The sequence below is a fragment of the Chrysochloris asiatica genome, unplaced genomic scaffold, assembly GCF_000296735.1.
Source record: "Chrysochloris asiatica unplaced genomic scaffold, ChrAsi1.0 scaffold00331, whole genome shotgun sequence".
Classification (NCBI taxonomy): domain Eukaryota; kingdom Metazoa; phylum Chordata; class Mammalia; order Afrosoricida; family Chrysochloridae; genus Chrysochloris; species Chrysochloris asiatica.
This window is the reverse complement of record NW_006408849.1, coordinates 2577109-2598075: the sequence shown is the minus strand read 5'-3', so window position 1 is coordinate 2598075 and position 20967 is coordinate 2577109. Positions and strand designations below refer to the sequence as shown.

At 46.5% G+C, this 20967-nt stretch overlaps 1 protein-coding gene across 1 annotated transcript in view; it reads right to left on the bottom strand.

Annotated features, from left to right (window-relative positions):
- Window positions 1-20967, bottom strand: part of PEMT (phosphatidylethanolamine N-methyltransferase) — a 127864-nt gene that overhangs the window by 35995 nt on the left and 70902 nt on the right. The window contains exons 2-3 of the mRNA XM_006875544.1: window positions 19372-19487; window positions 3646-3791 (exon numbers count right to left, since the gene is read on the bottom strand). Coding sequence (XP_006875606.1) covers window positions 3646-3791; window positions 19372-19487 — 262 coding nt within the window. The remainder of the gene's footprint in view (window positions 1-3645; window positions 3792-19371; window positions 19488-20967) is intronic.

The following is a 20967-nucleotide window of genomic DNA, read 5'->3' as shown; positions in this document are numbered from 1 at the left end:
GGCCCAGGATCGGACATTGTTTTGTTCTGCTGTGCATGGGGTCGCTATGAGTCGGTTCCAACTCGATGGCACCTGACAACAACAACAACAACAATAAAAAACAGTGTTGAAAAAAATTAAATATGACCTATATAAGTGGACAGATACTCTGTTCCTGGATTGGAAGAAGGCTTAATATTGTTAGGATGTCAAGATTACTCAAAGTAATCTGTAGATTCAGTGTTATCTCTATCAAAATTCCAACTGATTTTGCAGAAATTGGTTAAGTCCTGAAAGCCATACAGAAGTGCAAAGGGCCTGATGTAGCCAAGACAATCTTGAAAACAGAACAAAATAATAGGAAAATTCACACTTTGTGATTTCAAGATATAGTACTACTGTTGTTACTTGTCTGATCCAATGTCATCACCATAATTGGTTGTGAATTGAACCATTATGGTTCATAGTGTTCTAGGGGTCTGATTTTCACAAGTAGCTCACCAAACCTTTTTTTCCTTATCTGGCTTAGTCTGGAAGCTCCACAGCATCACAGCAAATGATATACTATATACATCTACAATAATTAAAACCGGCTGGTACTGGTATAAGGATAGACACACAGACCAATGGAAAAGAATTTAGAGTCTAAAAATAAACCCATGTATCTGTAAACAATGTGGCAGCCACTGGGAAAAAGAGTTTGGTGGTTTCTCAAATAGAATTTCTAAATGAACCAGAAATCCCATTCTCAGATAAACACCCAAAAGATTTAAAAGCAGAAATCAAATAGATACTTGTACATTCATATTCCTAGCAGCATTATTCATAATACCAAACAGACAAATGCATAAATAAATGTGGTATATCCACATAATGTAGTATTACTCAAGTCGTAAAGAGAAATGAAGTTGCTACCACATGGCTGAACCTCAAAAACATTATGTTATGTGAAATAATCCAAATACAATTATTATATGATTCCAATTATATAAAATAACTACAATAGGCAAATGCACAGAGACAAAACTAAATGAGCTGTTCCCAGGGGGTAGAGTGACAACAAAATGGGGAGCTATTGCTTGAAAACAGATTAAAGGGAAACCATCCAAACAAAACATCTGTTGCAGTTCATTCTCACAGTGTATCATCTGTGTGTAATTTATAAAAATGTCCCTACCTAAAATTAAAACCAAACAATGCTGATGGAGAAAACACACTGATGGCTATCTAAGATGGCTTAGCTTTTGGGGGGCCAAATACATTTTCCACGTGCTCTTGGCAATGTGCTTGCATAAAAGTAGTCTCCAGCTCTCTTTTAACCCCTTAGGACAGAATACAAAAGCCTTCAAGTTAAAATAAAATTTTGGAATAAAAATAAAGGTGGTCCCAAATGTATTGTTGTTGTTGTTGTCAGGTGCCATCGAGTCGGAACCGACTCATAGCGACCCCATGCACAGCAGAACGAAACTATGTCCAATCCTGGGCCAACCTCACTACCGCTGCCACACTTGAGTCCATTAATGATGCCACCTGGCCAATCCATCTTGTTAAGGGTCTTCCTCTTTTTCTCTGACCCTCCATCTTACCCAGCATGACATCCTTCTCCAGCGACTGTTCCCTCCTGACAATATGTCCAAAGTATGAGAGGTGAAGCTTAGCCATCCTGGCCTCCAAGGAGCACTCTGGCTGCACTTCTTCCAAAACGGATCTATTGGTTCTTTTGGCAGTCCATGGCACTTTTAGTATTCTCCTCCAACACCACAACTCAAAGGCATCAATTCTTCTATGATCTTCCTTATTCACTGTCCAGCTTTCACATCCATATGAGGTTATTGAAAATACCATGGCTTGGGTCAGGTGCACCTTAGTTCTCAAGTTGACATCTCTGCTCTTCAACACTTTAAAAAGTTCCTGTGCAGCAGATTCGCCCAATGCAATACGTATTAAAGACACATTATGAAATTTAAATCTGCATTTTAATATCTATGCAGTAAAGGAAAACTTCATTATAGGGTGGTGCTGTAGGGTAAGCACTGGACCGTCAACCACAAGGTTGACGGTTCAAGCCCACCAGCTGCTCTTTGGAAACCCTATACAGGGTCACTATGGGTCAGAACCGACTCAAGGACACTTAACAACAACAAAGGAAACGAAAGGCTGCCGCTGTTGTAGTTCCAGGCCCACGACATTCACTGCGCCTCATCCAATGTGGAAAGTAGGGCAGCTGGCTGACAACGGGGTGCAGCAGGCAGGATGGGCACAGCGGGAGCTGCGTCACTGTCAACCCATTGTACCAGCACAAAGGGTGCCGGAGCCCTGAGGTGAGGACCTGGGCCCTGGGGAGTGCTTTCTTCCCAGGAAGCAGGAAACGGGCTAGAGGAAGCCATGGCACAGAACCCACTCTGGGGCTGACTCACACAGGGCTGAGCAGGTTCATTCTTTCTGACCGCTCCTCCTGCCCCCTAGTTCCTCAGAAGAGCCCCCATCAGACCAGCTGCTCCACACCTCCACCCTCTTGGTCCCTCTGGCCCTTGAGCTGAGTGTAGGCAAGGAGCACCTTCCTCTGGTCTCCAGCACAGTCACCTCTGGCCCCTCCACCTACCCAGGCCTGGTGTCACTGGCTCCTTTCCTGCACCAGGCCTCTCTCTAGGTCCTCATCTCCTTGTGGCTGGGAGAGGATCATCTCAAGTCCTTCTGTGGCCACCACTGCCCTGGGCATACAAGTCAGCACCTCCAGTCCCACCTAGCCCAGCAACCAACTTGTAACACTGCCTGCCTGCTTTCCTCCAATCTTACCCCAACTTCTGCCCTTTGACTTCTGCATAGTTAGTTCATTGACTCAAGACCTTTCCTCCCAGACCTGGTCAACCAAGGTGTTCACATTTCCCTCTATTCCCTAGCTTCCCTGGGCACCCCTCTTCCAGGATCCTACTCCCCATGAATTCCTGTCCCACAATAGGAGGCTGCCTGGTGTACCACCCACCCTTGTGCCCCAGAGCTCTGAGATGCAGGCCTGACTGAATCCATGGCTGAGCCTGTCCTTACCCTGACAGAATGAATACCATGGAGGTCCAATGCTGGGCCCAGGTGACCTCTCAGTGTCTGTGGGGTGCAGAAACATAGGCCAGGTGGCAGGGAGGAGGGAGGCCTGTGATGGTGCAGTCTATGACCTGCCACTGTGACAGGCTACCCTCTCCATCCTAGTCCCCAAGGCCCCCTGCCCTCCAGCCACACCATACCCCACCTGCTGCTTTCTCTACTTAGACTCCCAAGGGTGAGAAGTGGCGGACATCGTGGAGGAATGGCTAGGCTGGAAATCCCCAGAGCTCCAGATAGTGGGGGCAAATACAAGGAATGATACACCACCATCCCTCACCCCATCTGCCCTAGAGCTACACCAGCCCCTGCCTCAGGTCCCCCAATAGCAAGAGGAATCCAGCCCCACCAGGAAGGACCCAAGCTGCAGCCAGGAGGGCTGCAAGGGGCAGCACCTTCCCTGTGCACAGAGCAAGCAAGGCCCCAGAGGCCTTCTGAAAGAGGGATGTTGCCCAAGGTCCAGGGCTAGGGACAGAAGCCCATCGAGCCAACACTCAACATCTGATCAAGAAGAACCAGGGCCCCCTGGCCATCACTGCAAGTGCAGAGCCACTGGCAGGTAAGTCTTACCTAGGAAGGTTCCAGTGAAGCCCAGTGCAGAGAAGCTGGAGAGCACAAACACGGTACCAACTCCCAGGAGGGCGAGGCCCACTCGGTAGGCCACAGCATTGTCCAGGCTCTCCATCTTGGGTTGACTCAGCATGGCCAGTGTGAAACTGCAGGGGCAGGGGACAGAAGTCACTGCACGGGGAGGGGTCTGCCCACCCCACACACACCCCTCTCCCCATGCCACTGGCCTTAGGCTAGTAGAACATCAGAAATATGCAGTCCAGGGTCTCAAACTCACATGCTAGGGGAGCAAGTTGGAGGGGCTGCCTGGAGGGCACAGTCCCACCATCAGCCTCAGCCCCTCAAGGCCACCAAGAAGGTGACAGGGAAGGGGCCACACCTTTGCAACTCTCCTATGGCATGTCCTAAGTCTCAGAAATAAACAACTAACTTTCAACACTTTACATCCTGTGCACGTCAGCAGGCCCAAAGGTTGCCAGTTTGCAAGTTGTGGTCCCGTCCACTTTCCACTGATACTGTAGAGGCCAGGGAGGCCCAGAAAGATGAGACGCAAGTCCCAGGCAGCACAGCAGGACCCCTGGTACCTGAGTGTTCCAGCTAGAAGGGCTGGCTCAGATTCTCTAAGAGGGCTGCAGGTATGGGGAGCTCAGGATCTAGGTCCTGTTGTGTGGAGTAGCACTGGTGGGGAAAGCTGTGTGACGGGCACATGCAAAGAAAAGGGATGTGCATGGGCAAGTACCACAAATACACACCCATTCCTCCATAATCTCCGAAGAGACATGCAGAACTGCTGTCTCACAAGAGGCGACGATTTCATCCATCCACTTCTGAGCATTCACTCTACACCAAGCAATTTCCAGCCAGGCCAGTGCATTATCCATGCATCTATCTACCCTTCCTTCCATCCATCAATCTATCTTCTACCCATCCACAACCCATCCATCCTTTCATCTACCAGTCTACCTTCCATCCACCCATTTACACATCCACTCATCCTTCCATCCATCCATTTATTGCTAAGTAGCTGTCTGTCAAGTTCTCTGAAACAGAAGGAACTTACCATCTCTGTTCATTCATTCATTCATTCCATTCCACTGATAAATTCAGATTGTGTTGCGGACCGTGTAAGACTAGTCAGAGGTTCGAGGCCCTCTAGGGCCGAGTGTAACAAATGAGGCCACTGGCAGTTAATGGCAAATTACTTTCATATTAATATTCAGTTATATATATTAAATTAATACATGGAGCCTTTGACAATCCACAGATAAATGTGATATTTTCCTAAAGCCTAAGACTAAAAGTTGCAAGGTCAAGCCTTTCTCCAAAAGGATTAACTAAAAATATCTTAGCTACTTCTCGGTTCTTTGTTCTATAGACAAAGAACCCATCCTCCCTAATCCTTTTCCAGGTGCAGCCCATTCACCTGGGCATTTCGAGTCCTCCTGAAAACCTGGCTCAGGAAGCCGAAACAGCGGGACTCCGCCCAAGCTTTTGTCATTACTCTCACCTTTCCCCAACTTAGCTCAGGGGCTATAGATATGTTAATTGGGCCTGAGAACCCAAGTTGCTGGCCTGGGATTCGAACCAGTGTAAAGTTACCTGAATGTCTGGAAAAGTACTGATGTTAGCTGTACCTTGCCTAAGTCCCTCCCAGCTTGGTGTGAAGCTCCTCCCCTAAATAAAAGGAAGGAGCAGAACGAATCCAGGTGCATTACGACTGGCAAGGCGTGCGTTTCAGCATGCAGGGTGCACAGTCCAGCCTTGCAACCATACTGCCTATTTAGCTAAAAGGTTCACTATGCAGGATATTACGGCCTTCGTGGCTGAGATGTTCGCAATGCAGGATCTGCCTGATGCCAGTCCAGCATTCACTCTGGTTTCTGTCTCTTTGTCTCTCTCTTTGTCTCCTTCTGTGTAATCTTGATATATATGAATCGCCGTCAGGTATCCTCTCCTCGTGAACCGAACCCCTATGTCGAGGCGGGTCCCCGACAAGATTGCGGTAAAATTTTTATTTAGGCTGAACTAAAAAACTGCTTCCTTGGACTTTCTCCCACCTAGCACTGGACTTCAAATCACAAGCTTGGCATTTGAGCCTACCAGCCACCCTGCAGGAGCAGGATGAGGTTTTCCACTCCCCGCCAAGATGTACAGCTTTGGAAACCCTATACAGAGTCACTATGAGTGAGATCTGGCACTGCCTGGCAGATGGAGTCACTGAGTGGAGAGAAAACGGCTCACAAAAAGAGGAGGTACCTGAATGCAGGGTGACCTGCCAAACAGTGTCATACGAGCATCGAGGCCAACCTGGTTCCTGGTCACTCTGCTGACAGCTCCAACTCTCCACCCACTGCAGCCCTCCTCCCAGTCCTCTCCTGCAGTGAAGGTTCAGGGCCAGCCTGCAGCTGCAGGTTGAGTACCAGGATTGGCCCAGGGACATGGGCTACTTGAGGCACACTCACCTGTCCACAGTTGCCACATCCACGAAGCACTCCACATCCTCACCTTTCTCACCAGCCAGCAGCCCAAGTCCTCTGTATCTACTCAGAGGCAAGTCTCCCACTACAAGCAATACTGCATCAGGGCCCACCCACAGCAGAGAGTGTGTATGTGTGTGTGAGAGCACAAGGGAGCTCCACAAAGTTCATGGAAAAATGGAATGAGAAGAAAGGGATTTTTCCACCGATTCTGGAAGCCCCCTTGTAATGTGTGTACATACATGTGACTGTGTGTGCGTGTACTGTCCATCCTGTGTGTGTGTATGTGAATATGTGAGTAGACGTGTACAGATGGTCAGGTCACCACATTCTTGTGAGCTTAGGTGACACCCAACAGTCTGACCCCCAGGTTCTGCCCTCCCACCTGTTCAATTCTGGCACCCATTCCTGGCTAATCTAGTCTTTCCAAACCTAGGATAGTGTCACCTGACAGGTACTTGTGGCCAGCTTGGGCTACTCACAGCCCAGCAAACCCATGAGGTGAATACTGGTGGGCAAGCTGATAGAGGGCAGGTAGGTTCTGACAGAAGACTGAGATTGGGTTCTGACAGACTTAGTGCTCTGGCCTCAGTTTTCATAACTACAATCCCCACCCTGTCTCCTGGGTACATCACTGCTGCAATGGGCAGACCAACTCCTTCCCAAGGTGTTGGACAGTGCACAGGGGCTGGACACACATGGAACACAGCATTCTGGCTCCACTGGCTGCAGGGACCACAAGAGCAAGCCAAGGGCTGAAGAACAAGCACAGGGGCCGCAGCACCGAAAGCCTTATCTAAAGGGAGATGTTAGTCATGTAAGTGGGGGCAGCTGTCTCTGGACACCCAGACTGCAAGGCAAGGAGTGGGTGGACGACTGGAATTCATTCACAGGGTGTAGGAAGTGGCTGCTGGGGCGTGGAGGCAGGGGCCCTCATGAACATGCTAGGCCACCTGGCTGATTCCTCTGCCAGAACTATCCACTATCATCCCATCAGAAGACAGAACTGCCTCTCTCTCTGTCTCTGTCTCTGTCTCTCTCTCACACACACAAACACACACACACACACACACACACACACACACACACGCCAAGGATAAAAGACTCTGCATGCGTGCTGCCAGCCCACCTCCCTGAGGGGCAGCTCAGTGGGAAAACTCATCTGGTTTGGAAGCTGTGTTTTGTTCCTAACAAAAACACAGCTCAGGGCCCTACGGCTTTCCCTGCACATCAATCTGCTTGAACTCACCAGATCCCCCGATATAAGTCCACACCCACAGGTCCTTGCCTATCCACCCTGCTCTTCATGCCATGACTGCTGCCCTACAACACAACACCTTCCATGCTCCCATGCTCCCATGCTCATGGTCCCAGAGAGAGGGGCAGGCTGGACCAACCAGTGTACCCTGGCTCTCCTGAGTAAACTGTCAGTGGGCAGAAGGCTCAGAAGGCCTAAGGGAAGCTGGCAAAGCCGCAGGCCTGCTGACTCACATTCCTATAACCAGTAGAGAGAGGGGCCTGGGGTCTCCTTGAGCTCTCTCAATCCTCCCCACAGGCCTGAGGACACTGGTCTCAAGGGGCAGCAGAGATGTTAGGTGAGTGCACACCTTCGGCCCCAGGACAGTATGCATACATGCTGACCTCAAAGGTCTGCTTGACTGAAACCTCCTGGTTCAACTCCAGTTGTGCTGACTGACGCATAACAACCCAGTACAGAGTTTCCAAGGAGCAGCTGGTGAGCTTGAACCACTGACCTTGAGGTTCAAACCAACTTTGCAGTCCAGCACATTAACCCACAGTGCCACCCCAGGACTCCTTTAAGACAAGAAAGCAGAGTCTGGTGCCCATGTACGATTAATGGAGGACAAGGAGCTCTGTGGAGCCAAAAGTTCAGGCACAGAATGAAGTCAAAGGAGATAATTTCCTCTGGAAATACTCTGGCATCAGGCCACAGTCACCAGTGTGACTTGAAGGTATCTGGGCACTGCTCCCTGAAATCCCAGAAGCCCTAGGTGGGGATAGGAGCACGTGTGTATGTCATGATCATGTGTGTGAGGTGTGTCCTGCCATGCCCAGAACAGGGTGAGCACCACAGCACCCACATCCCAGGCCCTGGCTGGTCCTCTGTTTCTCTCTGCAACTAACAAGAAGGACGGCCCACTGCCAGGCAGTCAGGAGCTATCTCCACCGTCATGGACTTCATACATGCTTACCTCACACTGACTAACACCATCATCTCTCCGATGTCAGTTTGTCTTACTGTGGTGGCTTGCTTGTGGCTGTCATACTTGGAGACTATGCTACCGGTGTTTTGAATGCCAGCAGGCATTTTACTGTTATAATCAGTGATGATTAGAATGCAAAGGTTGGAAATAAAGAGGAAGGATCAGGAATTGGAAAATATGGCCTAGGTGACAGAAACAATGCTGGACATAGCATGATAGAATTTTGAAAGAAAAATAATTTATTCATTGCAAATCCCATTTTTAAACAACATACATATGGGCCTCGCCAGATGGAATACACAGAAATAAAATTGACTATATCTATGGTAAGAATCAGTGGGAAAACACCATATCATCAGCCAAAACCAGGCCAGGAGCAGACTGTAGAACAGAGATCATCAATTGTTGATATGCAAGTTCAGGCTGGATATGAAGAAAATTAAAAACAAGACCACAAAAGACAAAATAAGACCTTGAACATAGCCCACTTAAACTTAGATATCATCTCAAGAACAGATTTAATGCATTAGATATTAATTATCAAAAACCAGAAGATCTGTGGGATGACAACAGATCATGCAGAAAGAAAACAAAAGGTCATTAAGAAGCAAAGAAAGATGGAAAAGACCAAAAGAAATGTCAGTAGACACTCAGAAACTTGCTCTCCAGCTTAAAGATGCAAAAATAAAATGGAAGAAATGAAGAGGTACAAGAGCTGAACAGAAATTTTCAAAGTATCACAATGAAATTTGCAAAAACCTAGGTCTTGAAAACCAAATGGATGAACAAGCTCAACATTTCTCAAGCTCAAAGAACTGAAGAAAACATTCAAGCCTCTAACTTGCAATACTGATTCTATGCAGAAAATATTGAATGATGCAGAAAGCATCAAAAGAAGATGGAAGGAAAACACAGAATCACTGTAACAGGGTCTCTGAGTAGGAACCGACTCACAACAATGTACAAATTAAACAATTAACATTACTCTCATTGGAGAGAAACTGAAATCATTCCCTTTGTGGATCAGGAACCAGTCAAGGATGCCTTTATCACCACACCTATTCAATACTGTGTTGAAAGTCTTAGCTAGAGTTACAAAGCAAGAAAAGGAAATTAAAGACATCCAAATTGGCAAAGTAAAACTCTATTTGCAGATGACATGTTCCTCTATGTAGAAAATCCCAAAGACTCAGCAAGAAAACTTATTGGAACTCATTGAAAGATTCAGCAAAGGAAAACAATAACATTTATGATAGCGCCCCAATAGATGAGGTACTTAGGAATAAATCTAACCAGGGAAACTAATGACCTATAGAAAGAAAACTACAAAACATTACTACTACAAGAAACAAAAAAAGACTTACAAAAGTGAAAGAATATGCAATTTTCATGGATAGGAAGAATATGTCAATAGTATTCAAAGCAGTCTATACAAATAACACAATCCCAATCCAGATTCCAACATCATTTTTTAGAGAGATGCTACAAGGACCACTAACTTTAAATGGAAATGAAAGAGACCTCAGATAAGTAAATCATTGCTTAATTAGAACAAAGTTAAATGCTTCTCACTCCCTGATCTCAAAATTTACTGCATAGTTACAGTGGTAAAAACACCCTGGTACTGGCTACAATGAAAGATACATAGATCAATGGAAAAGAATTGAGACACCAGAAGTAAATCCATTCACAGACAGTCAACTGATCTTTGACAAATGGCCCAAACACATTAAACGGGGAAGATCGAATCTCTTCAAAATATGATGCTGGCAAAACTGGGAATCCATTTGCTGAAGACCAATATTTCACACCATCTACAGAAACAAACTGAACATGGATTAGAGATCTAAATGTAAAACCTATTAGAATTATAATAGGGACAAATATAGGGGCTCTAATACATGGCATAAGTACACTAAAATACAAGTAGATAACTGTTGTTGTTGTTGTTGTTGTTAGGTGCCATAGAGTCATTATCAACTCATAGCGACCTTATATGCACAGCAGAATGAAACACTGCCTGATCCTGGGCCAACCTCACTACTGTTGCCACACATGAGTCCATCAATGCTGACACTTGGCCAATCCATCTCATCAGAGGTCTTCCTCTTTTTCTCTGACCCTCCACCTTACCAAACATGACATCCTTCTCCTGCGACTGATCTCTCCTGACAATATGTCCAAAGTATGAGAGACGAAGTTTGGCCATCTTGGCCTCCAAGGAGCACTCTGGCTGCACTTCTTCCAGGGACCTCCTAAATTAGACACTTAAATGCATCAACAGATTTTATCAAAATAGAAAAAAAGGAGCCCACAGGCAGAGAACAATTTTTTTTTTTTTCTAACAACATATCAGACAAGGGACTAATGTATAAAATTATAGAAAACTACAACACCTCTGCAAGAAAAGGACAAACAGCCCAATTAAAAAGTGAGCACAGGACACGAACAGACACTTTACCATGGAAGACATTCAGGCAGCCAAAAAACATAAGAAATGTTCGCACTCATTAGCCATTGTCATTGTTGTTGTGTGCCATTAAGTCGGTTTCAACTAATAGTGACCCTATGTAGGATTTCTGAGGAGCAGCTTGTGAGTTTGAACCACCAACCTTGCAGTTCAAACCGACCTTGAGGTCTCATGCACCACAGGTGAAAATCAAACCAACAATGACAAGGGGGTATGGATGAGCTAAAAGAGATAGAGGTTGTTGTTGTTGCAATTGTTAGGTGGCATCTGGTCAGTACCAACTCATAGTGATCTGATGCAAAACAGAATGAAACACTGCCAGATGCTGCGTCAACCTCACAGTCATTGCTCTATTTGTGTCCATTACTGCTGCCATTGTACAAACCCATATCGTTGGCGGTCTTCCTCTTTTTCTCTGACCTTCCATTTTAACCAAACATGGTATCCTGCTCTGGGGAGCATTCTAGCTGTACTTCTTCCAACACAGATTTGGTTTATTCTTTTGGCATTCCAAGGGCACTTTCAATACTCTCCTCCAACACCAAGTTTAAATGTTTTTGGTTTTTTTTATTTCTTAAATGTTTTATTGTGAATTATGTGATCATTTACAGGGGAGAACATTAGTTTTACATTCATTCTATTGTATATCGTCTCATTGCCATGGTTACAATCCCCTCCATGCAATCCTTCCCCCGTACCCCCCAGGTCTTCAGCACACAGTCACTCTCCCTCTCTGGATCTAAAGTCTCCAGCTGCTCCATCGCTCCCCGTCATCATCTCTGGCTCCATTTCAGGTATCACTGCTTCTCTGGTAAATGCATAATTTTTGGCTGTCCAACTTTCACATGCATAATGAGGCTATTGAAAATACCGTGCCTTGGGTCAGGCTCACCTTAGACCTCAAATTGACATCTTTGCTCTTCAATACTTTAAAAAGAGGTTTTGTACATCAGCTTTGCCTAATGCAATATGTCAGTTGATTGCTTGACTGCTACTTCCATGAGTGTTGATGGTTGATCTGAGCAAAATGAAGTCTTTGACAACTTCAATCTTTTATCAACTTATATGGATGTTTTTTATTGGTCCCATGGTGAGGGTTTTTTTTTTCTTTACCTTGAAATCATACCAGAGTCTATGACCACACTGATGCACAACTTTCGTAATTTTAAATCATTCAGTGTTTTCTCGTTCTGTTCAAATACCTGCCTCTTGGTCTGTGTACAGGTTCCTCAAGAGTACAGTGAAATGTTCCAGAATACTCATCCTCCACAATGCTGTCCGTAGCTTGTCATGATTCACACAGTGTAAAGACTTTGCGTAGTCAATAAAGCACAGGTCAACATCATCCTGACATTCCCTGCTTTCAGCCAAGATCTATCTGACATCAGCAATGACAGCTCTCATTCCATGTCCTCTTCTGAAACGACTTGAACCTCTGAAAGTTCTCTATCAAAGTATGGTTGCAGCCTTTTAAAACTATATTTAGCAAAATTTTGCTTCCATGGGATATTAATGATATTGTCTGATAGTTTTCACATTCTGTTGGATCACCTCTCTTTGGAATGGGCACAAATATGGACCCCTTCCAGTCAGTTGGTGAGGTAGTTGCCTTCCAAATTTCTTGGCATTGATGAATGAGTGCCTCTCCACTACTGAAAGAATCCACCTTGGATGTCTTCCTTCAGTATCATTGGCTCTAGATCATGTACTACTTCTTGAAATGGTTGAACATTGACCATTTCTTTTTGGTACTGTGCCTCTGTGTGTTCTTTTAATCTTCTTTTGATGCTTTCTGTGTCATTCAATATTTTATCCATAGAATACTTCAATATTACAAGACAAGGCTGGAATGGTTTCTCCAGTTCCCTCAACTTGAGAAATGCTGAACACGTTCTTCCCTTTTGGTTTTCTAACTATAGGTCTTAATACATTTCATTATAATGATGACTTTGTCTTCTCAAGCTGCCTTTTGAAATTTTCTATTCAGGTCTTTTACCTCCTCATTTCTTCCATTTGCTTTAGCATCTCTATATTGGAGAGCTAGTTTCAGAATCTTTTCTGACATCCATTTTGATCTTCTCCTTCTTTCTTGTCTTGTTAATGACCCTTTGCTTTCTTCCTGTATGATGTTCTTGATGTCATCCCACAACTTTTCTAGTCTTCAGTCTTTAGTGTCTAATGCATCAAATCTGTTTTTCAGATAATCTCTAAATTCAGGTGGGATATGTTCAAAGTCATATTTTGGTTCTTGTGGAGTTGCTTTAATTTTCTTCAACTTCTTCCTGAACTTGAATACGATCAATTGATGTCTGTTCCACAGGTGGCCCTTGGCCTTATTTTGGTTAATGATATGGAGCTTTTCCATTGTCTCTTTCCATAGATGTAGTCAATTTGGTTTCCAATCGCCAATAATTATGAGTACCTCTTGATTGCAGGTTTGATCAATTTCATCACCACTGGATTTAGTGCTTGGTGAGCAAATTTAAGTAATAGTGACATTATGGTTTTCTACCCTATCACAGGATATGGATAGTATCCTACCACAGAGAGCATTGTACTTCAATACAGATCATGGTATTTTCTTTTTGATGATGAATGTAATGCCATTCCTCCTCAATTTATCAGGCCATTGCCATTCCATTTCAGCTCACTAACCTTAAGGTCAGCAGTTCAAAACTACCAGCCATTCCAAGGGAGAACGCTGAGGATTTCTGCTCCCTTAAAGACTTATAGCCTCGGAAGCCTTATACAAGGTCACTGTGAGTTGGAACCAACTCCATGGCACATTACCACCACCACCATTGCCTAGTATAGTGATATCTATGCATTCCATTTCATTTTCACAATTTCCAATTTTTCCTAGATTCATACTTCATACAGTCCATCTTCTGATTATTAATGGCTGTTTCGCTTCATTTTGAGTTGTGAGCCATCAGCAAAGAAGGTCCCAAAGGCTTTATTACATTTGCATCTTCACGGTCAACTCTACTTTGAGGAGGTAGCTCTTCCCCAGCTGAGAGACTCATCTTCCAGCACTGTATCTGACAATATTCTGAAGCTAGAGGTAAACAGTGACACATATGTCATGTTGGAACATGTTTTGTGCACAGAGATATGGATTGAAACTTAGGCTGAATGGGTAATGGAGGAAATTTGAGATATATACATATATTTATATATTCTACAGGAGTCCTGGTATGATGCTGTATGATAAAGCACTGGACCACAAGGTCGACTTTAATCATGATAGATGGTTCAAACTCACCAGCAGCCACTCCTCGGAAACCCTACATATGGTTACTATGAGTTAGAACTGACTGGATGGCACAACAACAACATATATACCAAATATGTAAGAGTTTGAAAGAGGATTATTCGTACATGAGTATTTACCATTCCTATAAACACAACTATGAATGGTGGTGGAGCATATAGCAAGAAAAATGATGAAAACTTCTCAGATACTATCAGCCATCTTAATGCAATAAAACTTGATGGTCCTCGGGGCTCAAGACCAGAGTCTCACAGGACCCTCAGCCATCTGGCATAACATAGTCCAAAGGTGCAGCTATTGGTCTCTCCACGTGCAGAAGAAAGAAGAGTGATCAGAACTGAACAGGCTTGAAGTCAGTTAGTCCAATGTACTAATGGAACAAGTGAACATCAGTCTTCACCACTCAGAGGTCAAAAGAACTAGATGGTACCTCATGACCACTAATACCAACTGCTCTGAAAGTTATCACATTAGAGGGTCTGGGACAGGGTGGGAGAAAATGGGGAACAACAACAACAATAAAAAACAGGGTTTACTGGTCAGAAAGAGACTGGAGGAAACTGAGATTATGGCCCTCAACCACCCTCATGGCCCAATTTTCAGTCAAGCAGTTTATAGGTTTATAGGGGGGACAACAACACTAACAGGTATGCTCACCATGGGATGCTCAGTCATTCAAAAGCAAAAGAGGCAAAACAGAGGGAATAGAAGCAAATGCTGTTGAATGATGATACATGGAGGGGACTGTAATCATTGCAATGAAACGAAATAGGATAGGATGAGTGTAAACGATGTTCTCCCATGTGAACTATCACTCAACTCACAATAAAAATTTAAAAAAAAAAAAAAAAAAGCAACATTTTCCTAAGGATAAAGTTGAGCAGGGATGAGGAGGAAGATAAGTGGAAGGCAACTAGGAACCACAGGGAGGAAGCAGGATACTGTAGTCACATGGAAGGTACTGTCGTTATTGAGATGAAACAAAGTGTATGTTGAATTAAAGTTAATGATCTTGTCTAAACCTTCACTCAATTCACAATAGAAAGTTAAAAAGAAAGTAAAATGGGAAAACAAATAAAGTCCTCACCACTGGACCAATAAATAACATCATGATAAACGCAGAAAAGATTGAAGTTGTCAAAGACTTCAATTTGCTTGGATCAACCATCAACACTCATGGAAGAAGCAGTCAAGAAATCAAATGACTTATTGCATCAGGCAAATCTGCTGCAAAAGATAGTAGTTTGAGGGCTGTGGTGCACCTGATTGAAGCAATGTTTTTTTCAGTAGTCTCATATGCATGTAAAAGTTGGACATTGAATAAGGAAGACCTTAGAAGAATTGATGCATTGAGATTTTGGTGTTAGAGAAGAATATTGGAAGTACCAAGGACTGCCAGAAGAATAAACTAAGAAGTACAGCCAGAAAGTCCCTTAGAAGTGAGGATGGCAAGACTTCTGACATGTTATCAGGAAGGACCTGTCCCTGCAGAAGGACATCATGCTTGGTAAAGTGGAGCTGCAGCAAAAAAAAGAGGAAGACTGCCAACGAGATGGATTGGCACAGTGACAGCAGCAATGGGCTCAAGCGTAACAACAATAGTGGAGATAGCGCAAGATCGGGCAGTGCTTTGTTCTGACTCAATGGCACCTAACAACAAGCAATAAAATGAAGTTGCCATTGAACTGACCCCATGTGTATGATAGTAGAACTGTGCTCCAGGGGTTTCAATGGCACATTTTTCAGAAGCAGATCACAGATCTTTCTTCTGAAGTGCCTCAGGACAGACTCCAACCTCCACGCTCTCAATGAGCAGACAAGCGTGTTCACTCTCACTAAGCAATCCTACCCTTGAACTAGGATGTCTGATGTGTGTGCTGTGTTTGCCCATTCGATAGGAGAGAATTTCAAAAAGCTCCTGGAAAACAGTCCATTGTGTTTGCATTCCATTTTACCACAGACGTTTTGAATCACAAAAAAGTTTCTACACCACTAATAGGTAATAGGTTCTACACCACAAAATTCATCTGTTGTTAAGTGCTGCTGAGTCTGTCCCAACCCATAGCGACCCTGCACAGGGTTTCCGAGGCTATAAATCCTTACGGGAGCAGAAAGCCTCATCTTTCTCCCGCGGAGCAGCTGGTAGTTTCAAACTGCAGACCTTTAGGATGGCAGGCCGATTCGTAACCACTACACTACCAGAGCTCCTTTCCCTCAAGGGACTAAAATGTGGGGCTATACATCTGTCTGAATTCTGTGTGCCTTTTCAAAGTGTCACGCAGCCCTGGGGCTTAAGTGGTTCACATCCAGCAGCCTCTTGATTCACAGTTTTGGAAACTCAAAGAGACAGAGGCAGTTCTGGTCTATTCTATAGAGTCACTATGAGTCGGAATCGACTCCACAGCAGTGGGTCTGGCTTTCTTTTTGGGGTGTGTGTGGTGGGGTTGCAAAGTGTTACAAAGCCCACTTGAGGTGACAGGAGCTTGTTCTCCCAATAGGAACCAGCCTGGTTGGTTTAGGAGCCACGGCTTCTACTACTGCCCTTGCCCTGTGAACAGCAAGGAAGAAGGGTACCTCCTCCTCATGAGCTGACATCCTCACACACAGGAAACCAAGAGGTAGACAGGAGAGATCCCCTCCTCCTGAGGTCCCTTCACAAAGGGTGAGGGGCCCCATGGGAGAGGGACCTGCAGCCTCTACTCTTCCAGCCACAGATCCATACAGCCCTCCCCCTGACTCCCTATCACCTGACCTCAACTGGATGGGACGGGATGCAGCCTCTCACCCTCCTTCTGCCCGTTCTCTGCTGCTGCTGCTGCACCAATCTCACTACTATCACTACCTCCCTGCCCCCAGCACTGAGCTTGGTCGCTCCAGGCATGAAAGGGTGAATTGTCTGGGGAGGGCCTTCCTCAAAGCCTCAGGCCACTCCCACTCCTCCCTCCAAACCATACATCCAATCAGTTGCCAAACCTCGGGGCTTCTCATTGGCACTGGCCTTTGAAACTGCCCCCAGCTCAGCCTCAGCCTCCGTCCCAGAGCAGCTTTAAGACTATACCCAGTCGTGTACCCAGTGCGTTAGCCCCCGACTTCATCATAAGTTCCACTTCCCAGCCACACTGGGCTCTTACCTTTCCTGAGTACTTTTACTGGTGCTGTTCACTGGCCGAGATTTCCCTTTCACTGTGTGGTAGGCATAATTCTAAGATGAACCCCCAAGGACCTACTCTCCATACAATCCTCCCCCACCTCAGCTAGTCTATATGGTGGGGCAGAGGTAAAGCCCCTAAGGTCAAAGGGCATAAAACTGCAGTAACAATGCCCTGTTGGCCTGGAAGCTGCAGGCTGCCAGGCCCCAGAGAGCGCTCAACCCTAGCAGCCAGAAGAACCAGGCCCCACAAACCACAGTGAATGAGGACCCAAAGTCTCAGGAAAAATGCTGATACTCAGAGTCTGCTGCCCAGCCCCCAAGGACAAGGACCAAGCACTCCTCACCTCCTTTTGGTCTGCCTGTCTGGGATCCTCCTCCTCCAGGTACCTGCCAGCCCGTCTAGTTGCAGCTGGTGGATTGGTCTGACCCTTATGTCATCTGAGCCCCTTACAGGGCAAGTGGGTTTACTGCCCCCACATCAGCACTGGGAACAGATGTCCTCACAGCCTGGTACACAGGCTCCTCGGGAGGACATGGATGCTACACAGCTGATCTCATAGCATAGGCCCAGGGACCCTGGTGGCCACATCCTTGACAAGACTCAGGTGATTCTAGGTGTGTTAGAGATTGGTACATGGACTGCTGTCCAGGTGAAACTGGCTGAGGGGAAGAGAGGCTAGAACCCTCTCCACCCGTGCCTCCCCACTCTCCTGTCCCATTCCCTGTAGCCTCTCTGAGGGCCTTCCCAGACACCACTGTCCAGCACAGGATACGTGCCCACTGAAAACCACATTCCATGGCATCAGCGATTTCCTGGGGACATGGGTATAAATGCAGGAAGTGCTCCCGCCTGGTGTAGGTGCTCTCTGGCCCATGTTAACTGTGGGCAAGGGTCTGCCTTGCTGCAAGACTGGTAATGGCAAGGGCTGGAGGTGACCAAACTGGCCATGTGGGCGGTCAGTCATCACAGTGACCCATACTGTGTGTTCTGGGCGGCGATGGGGACAGAGGATGCCCTATGCAGCACCAGCAGGGGCACCCAGACTGCAGACAGAGGCCCAGAGAGACAGCGGACAGAGGGAAGGAGACATACGTGCCTTGGCCGCTCTGTGGCACCCGTACAGTCAAGCTGCTGCACTGGCCAGAAGTACTTTCAGAGCCTCATGGTCCCTGCTGGCTTTCATCGTGGGGACTGTATACACCCCGGTCCTCCATCTACCCCCAATCCCCTCTGATCCGGGGGCAGGCCAGCTCCTTTGGGGTGCTCTATCTAGGAGCCCCAGAGTGGAGGTAGTAGCTATCACATGCATGTGCTCCAAGGGCAGGGCACTTACCTATGTGCTCCTAACTCTGCAGGAACTCAGACTGGGGGGAAATGCGTTCCTGACTGAACACTGCTGCTGTTCCACTGGCCTTAATTTCCCTTTCACTGTGTGTAGGCATAATTCTAAAATGAACCCCCAAGAACCTACTCTCCATACAATCCCTCCCAGGTCCCTGGAGGCCTAGTCAGGCCTCAATTTGTTAATCTGTAAAATTGGCCCTTTCCCATAGGAGCATCCCCAAGGGCTCTTCCCTGTGTGGGGCCTGGCAGCTAGCAGACACTTCCACTGCCATACCAGCACCAGTCCAGGCCCAAGGAAGGCAGGCATCAGGAGGGCTGTCAGGAGGAGCCAGAAGTGGGTTTTCATGTGCAGCGCCTGTTTCCTTCACTCCAAGGGAGCACATTCAGCACACCAGCAAACTGACCGTGTGCCACAGCACTCACTGCACAGAGAGACTGAGTGGGGGACACCCACTCTGACCCCTTACAGATGGGAAACCAAGTCTCAGAGAGAGGTGCTTGGGCTGGAATCCGAGGCTTACAACCACAATCCTGCTGAGGACCTCCGAGGGAGAGGGGAGAAGCCAGCCACAACAAGGTCAGTGGATGGAGCCCCACCACTAGAACAAACTCCCACCAGGACCTTGGTCCTACACTGGCACCTCTGGAGTTACTCTGTTGTGTGGTTACATGCTGAGGCCCCCCAGTGTGCTACCTCTGCCCACCTCCTCCCCACCAGCCTCAGGCTCAGAGGAGACGCAGCATCATGGCCCTAGCCTGAGGAGGACCACTGGGGATGGCTTACAAGTGTGAGCGAACCAGGTTCAGGAACAGGATGATGCCACCCAGCGTGTAGCAGGCCACATAGGGAGACCCCAAGGCCTTGCTCAGCCTGCGGGTCCTCTGCTCCAATCGTGCGACCTGCATGATGGGGAGAGAGGACAAGGAGGGCACGTGAGATGTTTATGGGAAGTCCCAGGGCAAGAGGCAAGTTCTTTCAGGAGTTCAAGGTACTGTGGTCCCAGTACCGAATAAGGAGAACAATAAGCAAGCTTGGTGAGGGGTGCTCCAAAACACGCACCCCACCCCACCCCCACCCCACCCCGACACACACACAGGCAGCCGTGAGTTCCTCTGGGAGCAAGCCCTCTAACCAAGAAGCAGAGACAAGAGCAGCTAGTGCTGAGAACACACCCTCTCCTCTCCCAGACTGCAGCCTGAGTTTTTAGCCACAGAAGCCTTTTCTCTTTTTTTCCATATCCCTCGGCTCACAGTGGAGAATCCATATAGACAGGCTGTCCCCTGAAGACTGCTGCTCCACACTACCCTACCTCCCTGCACCCCACTGGGTCAACACTGCTGACAGGGTACTGGGAGTCAGGGCAACAGGGCTCCAAGAATGTGGGTAAGTCACCCACCAGGGCTCCTGGAACATGGGGAAAAGACTTGTGCATATCGGTGTGTCTGTGATCTGTGTGTCCCCATGTGTGCTGTGTGAGTGTGGGGGGGTAGGGGGGACTTGTGCTTGTCAGTGTGTCTGTGATCTCTGTGTGTCCCCATGTGTGCTGTGTGAGTGTGGGGGGGTAGGGGGGACTTGTGCTTGTCAGTATGTCTGTGATCTCTGTGTGTCCCCATGTGTGCTGTGTGAGTGTGGGGGGGTAGGGGGGACTTGTGCATGTCAGTGTGTCTGTGATCTCTGTGTGTCCATGTGTGCTGTGTGTATGGGGGGGGGGGGTGTCTGTGTATCTATCTATGTGTATACCTGTGTGTCTATGTCTGTCTGGGGGATATCTGTACATGTCTGTGTATCTGTCTGTACGTGCATGTGTTTCTGAGTGCATATGTCTGTGTATCTGCATGTGCGTCTGTGTGTGTATATAAGTATGTGCATACCGACACACACAGAGCTGAATTGTTTGTGCGATGTGGTGGTAAGGTAAGGGAACAGGAGGAAACTACTAAGGAAAAGTATTGGGGCACTTGGAAAGTGATAAGATTAAAAACAAACAGAAAATAAACCTCCAAATGCAATGAAATGAGCAGCAGGATGTGAACCAGAAATAAAATCTATTTCCTTGTCAGTCAAGGCAGGATATTCACAAGATAAAACAGAAAACCTATCTCCTTGTGTGTCCAGGAGCCTCACTGTTCAACAACCCAGCAGGGGCTGCTAACCATCAGGTTAATGGGATTAACCTACTACTTAACCAGCTCCATTTCATCAGTGAAGACAAGACCAGGGGCTGATTGTGGAACAGACCATCAATTACTGATATGCAAATTCAAACTGACACTGAAGAAAATGAAAACAAGTCTACGAGAGCCAAAATATGACCTTGAATTTATCCCACCTGAATTTAGAGATCATCTGAAGAACAGATTTGATGCATTAAACACTAAA